At 61.9% G+C, this 19,520-nt stretch overlaps 1 protein-coding gene across 4 annotated transcripts in view; it reads left to right on the top strand.

Annotated features, from left to right (window-relative positions):
- Positions 1-21: 21 nt before the first annotated feature.
- Positions 22-19,520, top strand: part of MORN1 (MORN repeat containing 1) — a 48,516-nt gene continuing 29,017 nt past the window's right edge. Inside the window, exons 1-8 of one of the 4 annotated variants that reach the window (XM_082687884.1) lie at positions 22-204; positions 672-743; positions 2,437-2,535; positions 3,038-3,148; positions 4,491-4,581; positions 5,070-5,157; positions 13,956-14,052; positions 15,271-15,381. In XM_082687884.1, the coding sequence (XP_082544010.1) occupies positions 84-204; positions 672-743; positions 2,437-2,535; positions 3,038-3,148; positions 4,491-4,581; positions 5,070-5,157; positions 13,956-14,052; positions 15,271-15,381 (790 nt within the window). In that variant the 5' untranslated portion in view covers positions 22-83. Of the gene's footprint in view, positions 205-671; positions 744-1,666; positions 1,688-2,436; positions 2,536-3,037; positions 3,149-4,490; positions 4,582-5,069; positions 5,158-13,955; positions 14,053-15,270; positions 15,382-19,520 lie in introns of those variants that run through there. The other 3 variants (XM_082687883.1, XM_082687885.1, XM_082687886.1) reach the window with 3 other exon arrangements.

Raw genomic sequence — 19,520 nt, 5'->3', positions numbered from 1 at the left:
TGCGTAGTTGCCTCTAAGGGCTCCGAGCCGGCACAACTCCACTCCACAGATTGCTATCGCCCAGGGACTTGGCCCACGGGCCAATGGAGGAGAGGTTTGCGGTTGCTAAGGAAACCCGTAGCGGCAAAATGGCGGCGGCGGGCGGCGGGAGCCCGAGCTGCAGCCCGCCGCTCCAGGACCCGCCGAGGCGGCCGCCGCGGGATGGTAACGGCTGCGGGCCGGGGCCGGGTCTCCGTCCGCGATGCGGGGGGGGAGACGGGCGCGCGCTCGGCCCCAAGCCCAGCCGGCGGCCCCCGGGGAGCCCCGGCGCCCCAACCCTGGGAGGGGCGGCCCCGCGGCGGGCGGGTTTCCGAGCTCGCGGAGCCGAAGAACCGTGCTGGGGTCGAGCCCGAGCCGCCCTGCGGCGGGTGCCGGAGCCCGGGGACTCGCACGCTGCCCGCGGCGCGGGGCTGGGGGAGGCGCGCCCCGCCGTGCTCCCGGGGCGCGGGTGTGGACTTGGTCCCGGGAGCGCGAGAGGCCGCGGGGAGCCGGGCCGCCCCCTCAGCCGGCCGCCGTCGCCGCTCCGCACGCCGCGGCCCCCGGGACCTGCCCCACGCGCGCGGCCCCCCGCCCCCGGGGCTCGCTGGCCGGCCCGGGACCTGCCTCAGGCGGGCGCCTCCCTCCGCTTGCAGGCCGCGGCGTCTACGTGTACCCGAACCCCTTCTTCCGCTACGACGGCGAGTGGAGGGCAGGAAGGACGCACGGTGAGGCTCCCCCGCGGCCGCGCGGCCCCGCACCCGAGCCCGGGGCGCCCGCCGGCCGCGGCCCCGCACGGCCTCTCGCTGGGGCCGGGACGGCCGGTCCCCGCAGGCTGAGAGCTCGCCGGGCGGCACATGCCCTCCCGGGGGCCCCGGGGCACCCCGGGTAGGGGAAGCCCCAGCCTAGACGTCCTCCTGGGGTCACTAGTCCGTCCCTGCGCACGCGGACGTCGCCGTCGCGGTTTGTGTTGACGAGTTCGCTGCGTTCCGCGGGTGCGAACCGAGACGTGCGGCGCCCCCGCGCCCCGGCTCCCAGCGGCCGCGCTCGCCGAGCTGGGGGACGCGCCCGGCCTCCGCCCCGGAGACCCGAGAAGGAAGACGCGGTCCGTATAAGGACGACTGCTCAGCCGTCTGACACATGGAAAATGAAAAAACCCGAAATCTTGATATTTGCAAGGATGGGAAGGAGCTAGAGGGCATTACCGAAGGGAAAGACGCCAGGAAGACGGACGGCCTGTGGCCTCCGCACGCACGGATGGCGAGAAACAGTCGCTCGCAGGCGAACGGGGATGAAACAACAGCAAAACCGAGGGCGGCCCGCGGGACATGCTGAGCTCGAGGAAACACTGGGGCGGGGGCCGCGGACCGGCGCGGGGGACGCACCTGACGGAATGAGCCCCGGGTGTTGTGTGCAGCGGCCGAACCCCTGAATTCCACCCGGCGACTAGTCCACAGTGCACTTACCTAAGTTGAACTTTAAAAAAAAATTTTTTTAAGGGAGAGATTACCTACTTCTACGGAAAATCTCAGCATTAAAAGGAAGTCCTGAGCCTGAGCAGCCGGAGCCCCCCCAGGGGTGAGCCCCGACATTCCCGTCTGTTTGGGGTTCTGCCTGCTCACGTCCCTGCCTGGTTTTCCGCTGGAGCACTGGTCTTTTAGCATTTTCTCATGTGAGCCCTTTTTGTGTCTGCTTTTGTCTGAAATCTCTGCTTCTCTTCCTCTGGGCCAGACGTGCAGGCGCATGTCTGAGACCCTTGCCAAAGCCTGGCCTGGACAGCAGGGTTCCCCCTTTTTATTTTTATTTTTATTTTTATTTTTATTTTTATTTTTAATTTACTTCTTTTTTTTTAAGATTTTATTTATTTATTTGACAGACAGAGATCACCAGTAGGCAGAGAGGCAGGCAGAGAGAGAGAAGAGGAGGAAGCAGGCTCTCCATGAGCAGAGAGCCGGATGCGGGGCTCGATCCCAGGACCCTGAGATCATGACCTGAGCCGAAGGCAGGGGCTTTAACCCACTGAGCCACCCAGGCACCCCTGTTCCCCCTTTTTAAATGTATTCTTGAGTGCCACCCTGTGTCCACAGACTCCGTTTCTTCAGGCCCTGGTCCTGATGGAGGCCGGGTGACTGCCGTGTCCCCTAGAGGAGGTTAGGATGGGTCCTCCCTGCACGTGGACGGTGCTGCTGTCATCCCAGCTGAGACAGTGGGTCTTAGTTATGTGTCGACAGCATTTTTATGGAGAAACGTGTATGTGGGTGAGTTTGCAGTGAGCAGGCGTGGGACGAGAGGCCGAGCCGAACACGGGCCTGAGAGCTTCAAAGTCCAGGTCTTCCCTCGGGGAAACCAGTCCCGCCACGCGTGGGCAGCGGGGGTTTCTCCGGCTTCGGTCTGACTTCACATCATGATCTCTTTCCCCAGGCCAGGGCAAGCTGCTGTTTAAAGACGGGAGTTACTACGAAGGCGAGTTTGTGGACGGGGAGATCACAGGGGAAGGCTGCCGGCTCTGGGCCTCATCAGGTTAGGGGGGACGGGTGCAGGCGTGCTGACTGCTCTCTCACAGACTGTCTCTGCTGTAAGGTGTCCCTGGCTTCAGGGTGCAGAAGGCACCTCCATTTGTGAAGCGTGGGCCCCCCGTTCCATCCTGTCCCCCACATCAGCACCATGCCAGCCTAGGGCCGGGGCAGCCCCTCCCAGACCTTCTCGGGCAAGCGTGGTGGTGGTTCTCCCGTGGAGGGAAGCCCAGCCCCACAGGTTCTGACCCACAGAGGCCTTTGCCCTTGGGCCCCGGGATGCCGCAGAGGAGATCCGCCCCCACACAGTCACGGGACGGCAGGACCGAGCCCACCTAATCCTAGTTTCTCCCGTTCGCCACAGTGAGCAGCAGATGTGCAGACTCGCTCACGTGTTCTGCAACGGCACTTGCTGCCCCCGTTGGTCAGGGCGGGGAGGGACGGGGCCGGACCCGCAGGGACGCAGGAGCAGCTCTAACCCCGACTGCTCTTCTCCACGTCTGCCCCAGGGGACACCTACTCTGGACAGTTTGTCCTGGGAGAGCCTCAAGGATACGGCCTCATGAAGTACAAAGCTGGCGGCCATTACGAGGGGGAGCTCGCCCACGGCCTGAGAGAAGGTCTGACGCCCACGGGAGCCGAGTGCGGCAGGGGGCTCTCTGGGGAGCCCTGGGCCCCAGCGCGCCGCCCTGAGATCTGACTCGGGGCCTGACGTCCGCCCGGCAGAGCCGGCCGCGCGCTTCTCTCTGTCCCCAGAACCACGTGGGCTGCAGTTCCGTGGGGGGGCCGTGGCCCGGGGACCCTGCCTGCTGGGGCTGAGACCGTAGGGCGCACCTCAGTTCCCTGCCGTGCTTAAAACCCAGCGGCTCAGAAAACCACTGTTGAATTACTGGCCTGCAACCCCAGGGCTCAGCCGCCTGCCCCTGGCTCGGCGAGGCGAGGTTTCCGGCCCCATATGCGGTCGCCCCTGCGGTGGTGGTGCTCAAGCAGGGCTGGGGGGTCCTGGACCCTGGCCCAGAGCCTCAGTGCTGCTGGGGGGCAAGAAGCGGCGGGTCCTCTGAGAACGGGCTGCTGGACAAAGCCAGTCAGGAGGGCACAGGCTGGGGGCGAAGCAGGGTCTGCCCCGGGGGGTGGGGGGGGGTGCGTTCCCAGCCGCGGAGACTGAAGCACTGGCTGTTGTAGACGAGCCCCCAGAGGCCAGGCCCGCAGCCCCGCAGCCCCGCAGCCCCGCAGCCTCCGGTCCTTGTCCTCGCACGGGAGGCGCGCTCACAGGCGTCTCGCACCACACAGCGAGGCTCTCACACTTCTCCTCTGGCCTTCGTTTTCTTTTTCTTTTTTTGAGATTCATTTGTTTCAGAGAGAGAAGGCGTGCCGGCAGGGGAGGGGTGAAGGGAGACTCTCAAACACACTCCCTGCCTAGCGTGGAGCCTGACGTGGGGCTCGATCTCGTGATGCTGAGATCATGACCTGAGCCGAAACCAAGAGTCGGACCTTCCCCCAGCAGATCCCCCAGGTCCCCCGTCCTCTGGCCTTTAGACCAAGGGCCTCTGAGTTGGTCACTGGAGGCCCAGCACTGCCCTGTCTCTGTGAGACACAGTTTCCCATGGACTGACCCCACGGCAGAGCCGCGGGGTGGCCCCAGCCAGACAGCAGGGCACTCCAGCCTCAGATGCTGGGGCCTGGGGGAATTTAAGGGACGCCCCTCCCACCCTCACTCAGCGCCTTTGAGAGCTAGACCCTAGAAGCACTTTCACAGGCGTGACAGTCCCTGGGGCCACGCCGAGTCACAGTGCTGTCTTCCCCGGGCGTCCCCGGCCTGGGAGGGTGACCTGGTTCCTGGAATGGAGCTGACCACGGCTCTCGTCCTAATCCACCGCCGCTCTCTGGGGGCAGGGGTGGAAGCAGGGTCCCCCACAACAGGAGGCAGGAGGTGACGCTCGCTGCCCTGGGCTACCTCCCTAGGACACGGGCACCTGGTGGACCAGGATGGACAGGCCTACTGGGGGTCGTTCCATAACAACAAGCGGCACGGCCAGGGGCACATGGTCTTCCGGTGAGTATGCCGCCCCCTCCCCGGGGCGTCTGCAGCACTCAGGCGTCTGAGCTCTCAACAACTGACACTGGTTACTGGTGCGTTCAGTAGGGAGAACCTCTCTGCCGGGTAAACGCCTGGTGGAAGCTTGGGCGGCGGGAGGGGGACGGGCGCCCGGACGCGGTGGGCCTGCCTTGCAGTCGGTTGCTCGCACATGATGCCGCCACGGCCACGTGTGGTTCACAGCGACTCTTCCTCAAGCCTTACATGCCTGCGGGCCGGGCGGGTCGGGCTGCCGGCCGTTGCCATCACTCCCTGCCGAGCGCCGGGGCCGCCTGCCCATCCACAGCAGGCCCTGGCAAGGCATGAGCTCATGCCATCTGCTTGGGCCCACGTTTGCCTCGGGCCCGGTGGCGCGTGCTGAGCCCCGGCCGGAGGAGCGGGGCTGAGTCAGCACCACCACCTGGCCCTCTGCGGTCTGAGAGCAGCCCCTGTGTCTGTGTCCCCAGGAACGGCGACAAGTACGAAGGCGACTGGGTCCGGGACCAGCGTCAGGGGCACGGGGTGCTGTTCCGTGCTGACGGCTCCACCTACAAGGTACCTGGAGACGTGGCCGGACCCCAGGCTCTTGGGGGCCCCGCTGGGGTCCTTGTGCCACTGGACACCCTCATGGGGCACCTCGGTGCTGCTCCCCCCCCCCCCCAGGGCCAGGGAGGGCAGCCGCCCCGCCTGGGAGGAAGTGAGGGAAGGGCCTCGGCTGACACTTGCCCTGTCTGGCTCCTGTGATGCCCCGCACCCTGCCGTGTCACCTGTGGGAACGGGGTGATGCTTCTCGTTCCCTTGAGGTCACCCTTGGGGCCAGTGACGGGTTTCCGATGAGAAATGCCCGCCTCGATAATGTGAGGGCACAGGCGAGGCTGCGCACCCCTCCGCATTGCGCAGGCCGTACCCCTCGGGTGTGGCCAGGGCCGCGGGGAGTCAGGATGTACACGCAGGTGAGGGAAGACCTCACTGGGACCCCAGAATCCATCATTCATTTTTCTTATCGGACACTGGCCACGTGCCCAGCTGGGACCCAGCGGAGTCGGGGCCAGCGACGTGTGTGTCCTGCGGCAGTTGGTGGCCAGAGTGATGAGTCGCCCCGTTGGCCCCGCAGGCAGCGGGGGGCTTTGGGCCTGGCCAGCCTCGCTCCTGTGCCGTTCTGTGAGCTAAGCCCTACATGGTGGCGAGAGCCTCCACGGCTTCTGGACGGCACGGGCGGGGCGGGAGGGGCCCTCCTAGGGCAGGAGGGCAAGGGCGTGGTCTGGCAGGAGGTCCGGGAGGGGCCCAGGGAGACCCCGGCCTCTGGGGCTGGAGGGGGCCGTGAGGGTCGCAGGCAGTGCTGGAAGGAAGCAGTGGTCCCCTCTCTGCGTCTGAAGGTCCCTCCTTGTTCCGAGGGCACTGCGGCCGTCAGGAGATGGGAGGGGACAGAGAACAGCCCGGGGGTTCGGACGGAAGACACCAGCCTCACTGGCAGGTCGGATGTCGGGGCAAAGACCGGAGGAAAAGCAAGGGCGGCCTCTGGATCTGGGACCTGAGCATCGGAGGAAGATGGTGCCCGGAGTCGAATCCCGCAGGGAGACGGGAACGCCCACATGTTACCGTGGAAATGGGCAGCCAGTGGAAGGCCCCGTGGACACCCCCAGAATGGACCTGGGGCCAGCCTGCATGGCCAGGCTCCTCAGGAAGGGAGACTCGTGTGTGGTGACGTCGCCACGGTGACTTCGCCATGGTGGCTGCGACGCCCCTACTGAATCTGGGGCCACAGGAGCCCAGGTGCTGCTGCACACGGCCGTTCACGCGGGTCCTGCCACTGCGGAGACCGCATCAGGCAGCCGGGGAGAGACGACGCGGGGTCCAGCTCCCGCAGCACGGAGCCAGACAGGAAGAGTGGCTTTGGGCCGAGAGTGGTAACAGAGCTGGCAGCGTCGCCAAGACAGCAGCTGGCGGGGCGCCCGAGGGGGCAGCTGGCGTCCCGGCCCGTGCAGCAGTGCTCCAACGCTGGCCTGGAGCACGGACGGCCCAGGAAGGCTGTACCCCGGCCTCAGTCAGGGCGGCTGGCAAGGGCCAGCGTCCCCCGTGCGCATCCGTGTCGCTGCCACCCCGCTGCTTCTATGCCAGGGACCGTCCGCCCAGTCTCACAGGGCCAGCCGTGGGGCACAGCACGGGCACCTCAGACAACCGTCCATGGTTCTCCAGAGCGGCAAAGAGGGAGACACGGGGGCAGGTCTCCGTCCCCTGCCGCCCCGCCGTGCCACAGCTGGCACCCATGGCAACGTGCAGACCAGCCCTCGAGGGGCCGGGGAGGACAAGCACCAGAATATTCACGCCACAGGCACCGGCCTCTGTCCCCAGCCCTTCCCCCCATGGATGAAGACACAGGCCCAGCGGAGGGGCGGGGAGTTCCGGCCTGGAGCCCCAGTGAGAGTCAGGGGGCGGCTGCATGGCCTCCGACCCGGGTGGGTCCCCTCACAGCCGGTCGGGCTGGCGGACCGTTCTGCTCTGCGGACCCCAGCACTGCCCTGTTGCTGGAGGCTTTTCTGGCCCTCGGCCCCTCCGCCACCCGCCGGGCCTCACTAAAGGGCTGTGGCTGCCCCTGGGGCCTCCACGCAGGCCTCCCCTGCATGTCAGGGCTCAACCCGGAGGAGACCAGGGCAACAGCTTTCCACACTGCAGGCCGACCCGGGGCGCCCGCCTCCTGCCCAGCACTCCACCAGGGGGCAGCCCAGCCCCGGAGCAGGGCCGCCCGGCAGCCCTCACGGGGGCTTCTCCCGCTTGGGAAACATTTTGCTCCAACTTGAGCGCTGGAGCCCGATTTCAGCCCGAGCCGCCCCAGGCTGCTGCTCCTGCTGGCCAGGCTGCCGCCATCCCCAGGTGAGGAGACGTCCACCCGGACGGTCGCCCCGCAGAGTCACAGGCTGCTCTGTCCCGGCCTGCGGACCTCAGGACCCCCACGCGCCCTCGAGGGAGGTGACGTGTCCTTGACGAGGGGCACCTCCCACTGGAGTCAACACGGAGGCTGGTCGTCCAGCCGCTTGCTGCTGTGAGTGCTGCTGGGACGCCGTCCTCCGTGGTGCTTGCCGTGTCTCTGGGTCGTCCCAGCCACGCACGGCGGCAGGGACGTGTGCAGCCACCTCGCCGCAGCCCGGACGCCAATGAGACGACTCCAGTGGCACCCAGGTCCCAGAGGGCAGGCGTGGGGGTCCCTCACGGCATTCCTTGGTCCTCTGGCCACTTCCTTAACCAGCTTCCAGAAGGCCGTGCAGACGGGGCGTGTGGAGAAGGGCTGCGCCCAGGAAAGCCACATGGCGACCTCGGACACGGTGACCTCAGACTCGGAAACCTCGGACACGGTGCCTGTAGACACACGGCACTCTCGGAGACGGCGCAGCACCCACCGCCACCAGCATTCATTCTGGAGCCGTTGGGAGACTTCGCTCACGGTCTGTCTCCAGGCCTGGCCCATGGGGAAGGCACAGGCTCCGGGGCCAGCGCAGGCCTCTCCACGTTGCAGGGACGCCTCACGCCTGACCTCCGACCCCCGGTTATCAGGTCACCCCGTAGCCCAGGCAGCATGGGAGGGAGCTGGGCGCTACCCTGAGGTGTGCCTCCCGCGCGGCCGCGGCGTTCCCTGGGCTCCCACGAAGCAAGTCGACCTCCTTTAAAAACATCTCTGTGGATCGTGAAACGGGCCTCACGTGAAATTCGCGGCTGTTCCCGCTAAGGGCACGGCTCGGGGCGTGCAGCACAGTCCACTGTCGCGCGCCCGTCCCCACCGTCCGTCTCCAGGACGTTCCATCTTCCAGACTGACGTCTGTCCCAGAAAACGCTAGCCCCCGACCTGTGGCACCCACCCCGCCACTTTCTGACTCCGCGGATCTGACTCCCGCGGGAGGCGCGCGTGCGGGGAGTCCCGCGGGCCCTGTGCTGCGGGGAGCGGCTGGTCTCTCTGAGCTCGAAGTCCTTGAGCTCCGCCCCTGCCCCTTCCTCTCTCAGGCTGGGTAACAGTCCATCACGCGGAGGGACCCGGTGCTGCTCCTCCTGGGTCCACCCGCGGCCCCCCGGGGCTGCTCCCACCGCTGGGCCCTCGTGAGCGCGGCTGCCGGGGTCGTGGGGTGCACAGCGCTCAGCCCCTGCACCCAGGTCTTCGGGGCGCATGCGCAGAAGACGAGCTTCTGGACCACGTGGTGGCTCCCGGCTGGATTTCTGGGGAACCCCACGCCGCTCCAACAGCGGCTGTGCATCGGCTCTGATCTGTCCACACCCTCGCCTGCACTTGTCCCTCCTGCCCTTGAAGACGGCCTTCCCCGCGTGTTCTGGCACTGCCCACAATCTAGCGCCCACCGTTGCCGTCCCGCCGTGGAGGGATGTGGCCTCCGTCCGTCCTTGCTGGGCTCGTCTGCCCGGCCTCACCCTCCTTCCCGGCATATCCCTTGGCTGGACTGCCGGCCCTGACAGCGGCTGCCACCCGGGGAGCACAGGCTCTGCCACACACACACGGCCGGGACGCATGAACCATCCTGTGCCTACAGGTGTGGCAGGGTCTGTGCACCTCTTGCTTTCTTCCCAGGGAGTGCCGGCCCCCACATGAGGCCCTGGGCAGCCGCAGACCCCACCCTCTTCAATCCCGAGCTGCCCAGAAAACTGTCCTGGGCCCCTCTCACCACAGATCTACCAGCTTCTGATTTTTATTTATTTTTGAGATAATTTTATTTCCTCGAAGATTAGACAGTAGAGGCCGAGCTGTCCCTTGGCCGTGTCCTATGTCAGCCGAATCGGACAGAGAACCTGCCAAACCCAGAGAAGGGGAAGTTCCAGGAGGGGTGGCACCTGCAGAGGCGCACTCAGGACCGCATGAATGGGGAGTCGCCCCCCCCCGCCCGCACGCCGTTAAGTCTGCCTTCCCGTGGCACGTGCGCCTTTGCCCCAAGGTTCCTGCTGCCTCATCACCAGATTTCCCAATGCAGACCGTTGTAAGGAGCCTTTAAAATGTTAGTCCCTGGCAAAGTCCACTCCTGAAGGTCATGTTCCAGTGTCTTCTGTCGACATAAAAACAACGTATCCCTAAGCCAGAACTGCTTCTCCCTCTCCCGTCACGGGAGCCGCATGGGCGGGATTGGGGCGGCTCATCTTGGAGAGAACGTTTCCTGCCTCTGCTACCCACTGAAGGTTCTGCCCGGATCACCCCCAGGCTCCGGGCTTGCACCTGTTGGACCACCTCCAGGGGACATGGGGGCAGGCGTGCCCAGCAGCGGCAAGCTTACTGGCTCCTCCAGGGGACGTGGCTGTAGCACAGTGACCCCCGCGGGCACAGGGCAGCAGCTCCTAGAGGGACAGAGTTCAAAAATCCCTGGTGGAGCCCAGGTGCCGGTACCGCTCCGTGGAGGCGAGCCACGTCCCCCGCAGAGAGGAAGCAGATCCAAGCTGTCAGGGAACCTCGGTGACTGTGCAGCAGAGCGGTCCCTACCGTGTATCCGCAGGGTGGTCCCCACCAGCAGCTGCCAGCTTCCGGCCATCCCTGGGCGCCTCTCCACGCACGCTGGCTGGGTTTTTCGGGTTGGCTTTCCCAGAGGGAGGCCTGCTGTTTGGTACACCTGCTTGCTGCACGGGGCCGGTGGCCGGTGGCAGCTCCCAGCCGCCGCTGTGCTCACCTGCGTGTCTTTGGGAATGCCGCTGGCCTTTATGTGCCCAGGCCACCCTTCACAGCCCAGGAATGTGGGGCCCTGACTGCAGGGGTGCACGGCACACAGGACAGTCGGGCGTCTGGGTCTGCTCACACACAGGGGAGGGGTCTGGACTGCCAGAGCCGTCGTGGGGGCCAGCGCCACGCTTTGTCCTCTGTGTGCTCTGCACGCCAGCAGGCAGCAGAAACAGACACAGAAAGGCAGCAAGAGCCACGGTGCACACCTTGACATCCGAGGAACTAACAAGCAAGGTCGTGGAGATCCAACACAACAACCATGACCCTGCTCTTGCTGGGGACACGGATGAGCAGGAGGCACACCTGTGCCCCGACGTGCCGGCCCGCGTGTCCATGGCAACCCCACAGGCTGCCCCACAAGCTGGAGACACAGGCCCCTTGGATAGTCCCAGGGCCCAGGCAGGTGGCCTGGCGCCACATCCGCTTATGTGACCTAACTCCAGACCACCCTTTGCTGGTCTACAAAGTCGTGACCTCCGGACGGTGGTCCTCTGCTGCAGCTCCGAGGTTCGACGACGGGGGAGGCCGTCCCAATACCGCCCACGGCGGACACTGGGGAGCTGGGCCATTGGGCCCTCGTGGTGTGGCCACCCAAACCCTGGGCCACAGGCAGGACGGGACCCATGTGCCAGGCTGGACGTTCAGTGTGTGCTGGGGGGCACCGGGGGGCGTGGGGGGCAGGTGGAGAAGCACAGTAGCTCTTCCCTCGGAAGGGAACATAGAATCAACAGAAGAGGCTCCCTAAAGTGAGAATCCAGCTCTTCTCACAGTTTATTCCCACCACGTGTGCCCGGGAGCGCACCCAAGGAGGCTCTCATCCCAGTGGCCCAACTGTCCTGGGAGCTGTGGGCCCGCAGAGGTGGGCCCACCGCGGAGGCATCTGCAACACCCCCTTGGGGTTCCAGGGGCCCCCCAGCAGCTGCCGGGTGACAGGCCTGGCTCCCTGCCATCCCACAAGACCATTTCCTAATGCTGGGTCCTGTCCCGCCGGTGTCTGTGGTGTGGACACAGCCCCCTGCCCCCTCTTCCTGCAACACCCTACGGTGCACGAGCCCTCAGCAGGGCAGAGGGGTAGGGAGAGAGCCAAGGGAGCCCCCACCCAGGTGGGATGTGCCCCCCAACCGTCCTTGGGGGCAACCCCCCCACCCCCTCCGTGCGACGCTTTTTAAAGTATTGGTTCATGCTCTGTGTGCAAGTCAGCTGAGAAAGGGCAGAATTTTCAAAGGTATGATTTATAACATCAATTAAGATTCCGCGCTGCTGGGCAAGTAACGCTGTGCCCTGGAGCATGCCGGTCCTGGGGAGTCCTGTGTTAGCGCTGCAGACACCCAGCCCCCCCAGAGGCCCCAGCAGCCTGTGAACGACCCAGGAAAACAGTGGAGAGTAAGCACAGAGCCCCGCATGCCCTTGGAGTGGGTGTGGGACACATGGTCCCACCGGCCGCAGCCAGTTTCCAGCGTCTTGAATCCCAACTTCCCACGGGGAGCGCCCCTGAGCACGTGGCCAGGCTCCACGGGCCCCACGCCCCGCCCCAGCACACCTGCACGGGGACAGGAGCGAAGACCGGGAGGCGAGGGCAGGGGCAGGCCTGCCCAGGGCACGCAGTGGGCACAGCTCTTGCCCCTGGGAGAGCGGAGGGAGGCCGGGGAAAGGTGAGGGGCCCCTCAGGAAGGCTCTGTTCTCCTGGAGGCACAGCCCCGCCGTGGCCCCCGCCCCTAGCCTGGGCCCGTGTCGGGGCTGACCGCGTCCCACTGTAGCAGCTGTTCCTGCCAGGCCTGGAGACTGAGCCCCATGGTTCTAAGTAGAGGGCACAGCGGGTGCTGGGGCAGTGGACGTGGCTTGGCTCCTGTGGGGTTTGTGCTCTTTTGGCTGAGAGTCCTGTCGCCCGAGTTGAAACCGGTGACTTCTCAAGTCCGAGGATGGGGTCGTGAGGGAAGGGGTTTCCTGGCAAACAAACCGGTCCGGCGGCGGCGTCACGTCCAAGCCTCACCCGCCGGCTCCCAGCAAGCAGAGTCCCCAGGGGCAGGGGCTCAGCGTGCAGGCCCCCTGCCCTCCCAGGATTTTTTTTTTTAAGATTTTATTTATTTGTCAGAGAGGGAGAGCGAGCGAGCGAGCACAGAGTGGGAGGCAGAGGCAGAGGGAGAAGCAGGCTCCCCGCCGAGCAAGGAGCCTGATGTGGGACTCTATCCCAGGACACTGGGATCATGACCTGAGCCGAAGGCAGCTGCTTAACCAACTGAGCCACCCAGGCGTCCCTGCCCTCTCAGGATTGTCCCCCACTGACCCACGGACAGCAGCCCAGCCCAGCGTGCCCTGCTGTCTCCCGCCCAGGTCCCTTTGCCCATCCTATTGAGAGAGCCATCCCACCGCGCACACACATGCACACGGGTACACAGATGTGCACACGGACACGCAGGTGCACACACGTACACACATACACAGGTGCACACACTTGCACATGGATACGCAGATGCACACGTGGGAGCAGGGGCGCATACGTCACCCCAAGCGTGGACACGTGCGCAGTGACTCCCTGATTGCAGGGCCAAACGCCCATGCTGGCTCTAGAGTGGCCCCGCAGCTGCCAGCAGGCCCCCTGCCCTGAGTCAGGACAACAGAGCGGGGCCCACGGGTGGCAACTCCAGGGCCTCACCTCCACTTCGGTCCGGCCCGTCACCTGCACACGTGAGCCACTTCCTGGAGAATGTGACCTCAGCCTCGCATGGCCCTGAGCGTCCTGGGAGCACCACGAGGGTACCCGAGCCGTCATGGGGCTGACTCGGCTCTCTGGGCCTCCCCTGAGGTGGGGGGCAGTCTGGCACCCCAGCAGGCAGCCCAGCCCCTCCTGCCAGCTGTCCAGTGCCCTGGCCCAGGGGCCAGCTGTGCTGGAGCCTGGCCATGGAGGTCCCGCCCCCACCCTGCAGCCTGACCTGGCCCCACAGCCCTGGTGCTCGGTGACTCTGTTCTCCAAGTCGCCCCCCGCGGGGCGTCCGAGTTGTGCAGAGCAGCGGCTCTCAGGGCCATTCTCACAGCCCCGTGGTCCCTCATGGTCCCGCCCAAGGGAGAGCCGGGGGCTGAGCTGCCTCCCACGGCACCTGCGGGCAGCGCCCTCCGCGTGGCACTGACCGCGCCCGGGCCGCGGGAGAGCAGGGCAGGGACACGGGAGCCCCGTTAGCTCCCTCAGAGGAGCGCACAGACCCACAGGGCTTCCAGCCGGTTTTTCTTCTAACAGGAGGACCTTGACCTTTTCCACGGAAGCAGTTGTGGCTCTCACATTGTCCCCACGCCGCTGTGCCTGCGGTTCAGAGAGGCTGCTGGGGGGGGTGCTGCACGCGGGCTCCGAGGGCCCCTCAGGGGGCTTGTTGCTGGTGGGGGCTCCTTGCCGGCACCAGTGTAGTCTCTACTGTGCTCCCAGGGCCCCGTTTGGAGCGTTCGCATATGAGCCGTTGTCCCCCGACTCCCCGGCTTCTCACGGTTCCGCTGCAGAGGGACTTGGAGGCCAGGGCGGTGCCCCGTGATCGCCGCCCCTCGGGGCTGGCTTTCCAGTAGCCTCAGTCCTCGCCGGTGGCGGGGTTGGTGCTTGCAGGGACCCCGGGCCTCCGCCTGCGGTCTCGTGTCGTCCGTGGGCTCTGAGTGCACACGGCTCTCTCCGCAGGGACAGTGGCACGGTGACGTCTTCAGCGGCCTGGGCCAGCTGACCCACTGCTCCGGGGCCGTCTACCGTGGGATGTGGATCAACGGCCGCCCGGTGGGTAGGTGCCTCTCCCGCCCTTGCCTCGCCTGTCTTCTCGTGGGGTCACGGCGGGGTCTGCTGAGTTCTGTCTCCGATGGCCACAGGCGCTCGCACAGGGAGGCTGAATCCGGAGGTGTTTGGGGTCAGGGGTGAAGTAGGATCTAAACCCCCAGCCCCTTTAGGAAAAACACATTCCAGTCGGGTTTCAGAAGGGCTCGCGACTGGTCTGCCTTCGGCTCAGGTCAGGATCTCAGGGTGTGGGGGGCCTGGGGGTCGAGCCAGCCTTCCCCAGGGCCCCCTGGGAGTGCCTTTGTAACTGTGCCCTGGGAAGAGACCCGGATCCCAGCTCACCCCACGTGAGGGGTCCTGGACGCCTGGTGGGGAAGCCTCTGGCAAGGGGACATAGGATGTGTCCTCGCGTCCCCCCAGCAGAGTCTCAGCCACCGCCAGAGTCCACCTAGGCCAGCTGAAGCGGGCTCTGGCCTCCCCCTGCTGAGGGCCGGGTCGTGCCCCCTCAACGGAGCAGGGCTGTCCAGGCCCACCGTCTCCGCGAGGCACCTGCCGCCCTCCACACTCGCCTGTGGGAGCCCCCTCCTGACCCGCACGTCCTCTGTCAGACTCCGTCCTGTCCTAAGCTTTAACGACCCGAACCCTGGTGCCGCTAGCGGCTGGGGACGCAGGGGAAGCGGATACCGAGAACGCCGTCTCCAGCTGCTCCGACCCCAGAGGCGCCCCGCACGTCTGGCCTGTGGGTGGCCACACCCCGGCCAGCTCCCCAGCTGGTGTCCAGGGCACCCCACCAGGCACACGTGGAGCCACTGACCAGACGCAAGGAGGGCGGGGCCGGAGTCCCAAGCAAGCAGAGGGTTTGCGGGAGCGCCCCCGCGTGCAAACCCGAATGCCCACGAGCCCTTCGCTCACGGCCCTTCGGCACTGGGTGGGCTTCCGAGGCCTCTGTAGTGTAACCAGCTCTGCAGTAAGTTGCTTAAAAGTCCCAGGTGGCCTTCAGGATGGGTCGCAGTCTCACTCAGCGAGGGCCCAGGTCGCTGGGTGGGGTGGCACGGGCAGGGGACTTCCAGTCACGCGTGTGATAAAACTGCACATCCCTCCCCCTGCGGTGCCCTGGGAAGCGCGGCTGTTCCGTGGGGGGCCCACGTGGGGGCCTGGGCTTGCACGGACCGCGGCCCCACCGGCCCCGCCATTCAGCTGTGCCGCGCTCTGCTCTGCTCTCTCCTAGCACAAGCCAAGAAGATCGTGATTTTGGGTCCGGAGGTGATGGACGTGGCTCAGGGCTCTTCCTTCACCGTGAGCGTTCAGCTGCAGCAGGACAGTGGGGAAGTGGCCGAGGGTGAGTGTCCCCAGGGTGATGGCTGCAGACGTCAGGTGCTTAGGGTTAGGGACGAGATGCCCTGTGTGGCTTCGGGTACAGGGACACCCGCAGTAACTCTTGTTTTGTCCTCCTCTCTGGAGCCTTGGCAGAGGGGGCGTGTGAGTCCCGTGTGCGTGCATGGTGTGTGCCCATGGCCGTTGCGCAGCTCACAGGACGATGCGTGGCTTCTCGGGGCTGCTGGTGTCTGCAGGGGCCTGTGCCTGACGAGGGGCGAGTTCCTGTGTCCTCCATGGGTCATCAGGGGAGGACAGATGTCCAGTCCAGCTGTGTTTTGGGGAATCGTATCCGTGGAGTGGCGACGCAGAGGTCGGGCAGCTGACCTGTCAGAGCCCTTCCCGCCCATGAGCAGATTGCCCGGTGCAGAGAGGGGCGTCCTGGCCCGGCGGCAGGGCGGAGGACCCCGAATGCCTCCATCAGCGCCCCGGCGGTCACGGTGCGGTGGCCGGGGCAGGACCGCCGGCAGTACATGCCTGCCTGAGACGCTTAGTCTCTGCTAGTTTGCTTGGGGTCAGCAAGCTTTGACGAGGGCGCCACGAGCAGCACCGAGCAAAGACAGTCACAGTCGGTTCATTTTAGCGACTTTATTTTGGTGTCGTTTTTATGGCTCGGAATTCTCAAGTATTAAATGATTCCTAGATTTTCAGGAAATTTACAGAGTAGAGTCCAACCAGCCCCCGGTTCTGCTTCAGACCATTTCCTTCGCCTCAGAAAGACCCCTGCTGCCCGCTGGCAGCCCGGCTCCCACAGCTGTGCCCTCTGTGGGCACTTGGATGAGTAAGTCCCACAACCCGTGGCCTCGGGCTCTGCATCAGTGACCAGTGTCCTTGGCTGCAGTGACCCACGGGGACGTGCTGGCACTTCATGGACCACGCCTGTGCCTGCTTTCCCGGCTCGTCTGTTGGTGGACCTTCAGTTCCCTGCACTTTGGGCAGCTGGGAAGGTTTGGGGCACGTTCCGTGCGGCCTGTGTTCTGTGTGTCTCGGTCATGCACCCCTGAGTGGAGCTGCTGGGCCAGATGGCAGATTGATGTGTAAACTCCCCAAGGAACTGCCAGACTGCTTCCCAGAGTGGCCACACCAGCCGCACGGGGCTCGGTTCCCCCCAACCCTGCCCACCCGCAGCCATCCGGGACTGCCAGCCAGCCCGCTGAGGCCCTGAGTCGCACTTCCCTCCCGACTGTTGGTGCCGAGCAGCTTTTGTGTGTTCCCTGGCCTTGTGTGCATCTTCCCTAGAGAAATGTTTATCCAACTGTGCCGTCCGTTTTTTTAAATGAGGCTGTTTGCTCTTCTTGTTTTTCAGTTATCGGAGTTCTTTATGTATTCTGGATACTAGTTCTTCATCGTTACATCTTTGCAAGTCATTTATTTTCGTTGTGTCTCATCTTGTGATTTTCCTTAAGCATTTTTAAAGTATTGACTAATTTGAGAGTGAGAGCATGCGAGTGGGGAGAGGGAGCAGAGGGAAAGAGAAAACCTCAAGCAGACTCCTGCCGAACACAGAGCCTGAGTCGGAGCTCAATCCCACAACCCTAAGATCATGACCTCAGCCAAAACCAAGAGTCGGACGCCTTACCGACTGAGCCACCCAGGTGACCCCATCTTGTCATTTTCTTAATGCTGTCTTCTCAAGTGCAAAGGTTTTTAATTTTCATGAAGATTTGTCATTTTTTTCTTTTATAGATCATAATTTTGGTAATGTATGTAGGAATGATTAGCCCGACCCAAGTACCCAAAGATATTCTCCTGTTTTCTGCTAGAAGTTTTGCTCTTGCATTTCTGCAGTCCATTTTCAGTTAATTTTTCTGGATAAGATAAAGTTCTAAGTTCATGTTTTCTCTTGTGGTACCATGTGCCGGAAAGACTGTCCTCTCCCCATCGAAATGCCTCAGCGCCTCAGTCGAGAACAACTTCACTGTCAGAGTGAGGGTTTGTGCAGACTCTGGGTTTTGCTCCGTTGACCCATATGTCTATCCCCACACCACACCATCTTCATTATGGTAGCCTCACTCTGAGTTTGGAAATTAAAGACTCCTTCGATTCTGCTTTCTTTTTTAAAATTGTTTTGACTATTCTGGGAACTTCATCTTTTATACAGTTTTTTAAGGATCAGCTTGTCAGTTTCTGCAGAGGAGGAAAAAAAGCCTGCTGGGATTTTTGTTAGGGACCGCTTTGACTCTGGCCGGGAAGAGCCACCATGAGCCGCACTGCATCTTCCCATCCATGAACATGGGACACCTCCTCATCTATTTATATCTGTACTTTCTCTCACCAATGTTTTGTAATGTTTAGTGTGCAAGTCTTGCACTTGTCTCATTAAAGTTATTAATAATGATAAGTAATTTATCAATATTTTGTTTATAACTTAGTTAGAGTTGGTTCAGTAATTAATGAGTCATGTTTGTTCTTTTCATATTATTATGGATGGATTTGTTTCCTTACTTTATTTCAGGAATTGGTAGGCTACAATTGATTTTATTTTTTTTTAAGATTTTTATTTATTTATTTGGCAGACAGAGATCACAAGTAGGCAGAGAGGCAGGCAGAGAGAGAGGAAGGGAAGCAGACTCCCTGCAGAGCAGAGAGCCCGATGTGGGGCTCGATCCCAGGACCCCGAGATCATGACCTGAGCCAAAGGCAGAGGCTTTAGCCCACTGAGCCACCCAGGCGCCCCGGCTACAGTTGATTTTAAAACATTGATCTTGTGTCCTGTGACCTTGCTGAACTCATTTGCTAGCTCTGCTGCTTTTCCTGAGGATTTCTTGGGATTTTGCTATATGGAAAATCATGTCATCTGCAAAAACATCCAGTTTTGCTTCTTCCTTTCCAGTCCGAATGTGTTTTCTTTCTTTTGTCTGCAATAGTTTCCATTCCCACTGGCAGTGACCAAGGTCTCCAGTGGCTCGGCATCCCTGCCGGCATTTGTTGCCGTCAGTCTTTGTAGTTCTCACCATCCTACTGGGATGAAGTGTGTCTCGCGCTTCGGATACGTGTTCCTCTAACAAGTAATGATGTTGAGCATCTTTTCAGATATTTATTGGCCATTTGTATGTCTCCTTTGGAGAAATATCTATTCATATATTTGCCCATTTTTAAAAAATGGGTAACTTGGGTGGCTCAGTGGGTTAAGCATCTGTCTTCACCTCAGGTCATGATCCCAGAGCCCTGGAACTGAGTTCCACATCAGATCCCCTGATCAGCGGGGAGCCTGCTCTTCCCTCTCCTCTGTCCCTGCTTGTTCTCTCTCTCTGTGCCAAATAAAGAAATAAAATCTTTAAAGAAATTAAATAAAATTAACATTTTAACAATGGGTAATGTGCCTTTTGATTATGAGTTATTAGGACACAAACAAGAAAGACAAAAAGGTGTTTGTCTCTTTATGTATTCTGGATATAAGTCCCCTTATCAAATATCTGATTTGCAAATATTTTTTGCCATTTTGTGCATGGTCTTGCAGTTTCTTAATGGTGTCCTTTGAACACAGAAGGTTTGAATTTTGGCAAAGTGCAATTCCTTTACTTTTTTCTTTTCTTGTTTATGCTGTTGGTTTCATACCTAAGAAGACTCCCTAACTCAGAGTCATGAAAATTTACTCCTGTATTTTCTTCTAAGAATTTTATATTTTTAGCTCTTACATTCAGAACTATAATCCGTCTGGAGTTCATCTTTGTGTGTGGTGTGAGGCAGGGGTCCGGCTACATTCTTTTGCATGTGAATGTCAGTTGTACCAGCGGCATTTGTTGAAAGGCTGCTATTCCCCCCATTGAATTATCTGGGCATTCCATTTGCTAAATTTTTCTTTAAGGTTTTTACATGTTTTTTCATGAGGGATATTGGTCTTGAATTTTTCTTTTTTTTTTTTTTCTTTTTTAAGATTTTATTTCTAAGTAATCTCTGCACCCAATGTGGAGCTCAAACTTACAACCCAAGATTAAGAATCACATGCTCCACCGACTGAGTCAGCTGTGTGCCCCAAATTTTTTTAATATGTTAGTCTGGTTTTTCTATCAGGGTAATGTTGACTTCATGTTTCAATTTTCTGGAAGAGTCTGCGTTGAATTCGTATTATTTCTTTCTTAAATATTTGGCAGATTTCAATAT

This window comes from Mustela nivalis (assembly GCF_964662115.1).
Source record: "Mustela nivalis genome assembly, chromosome: 10".
Lineage (NCBI taxonomy): Eukaryota > Metazoa > Chordata > Mammalia > Carnivora > Mustelidae > Mustela > Mustela nivalis.
This window is presented reverse-complemented; position numbering and strand designations above follow the sequence as displayed.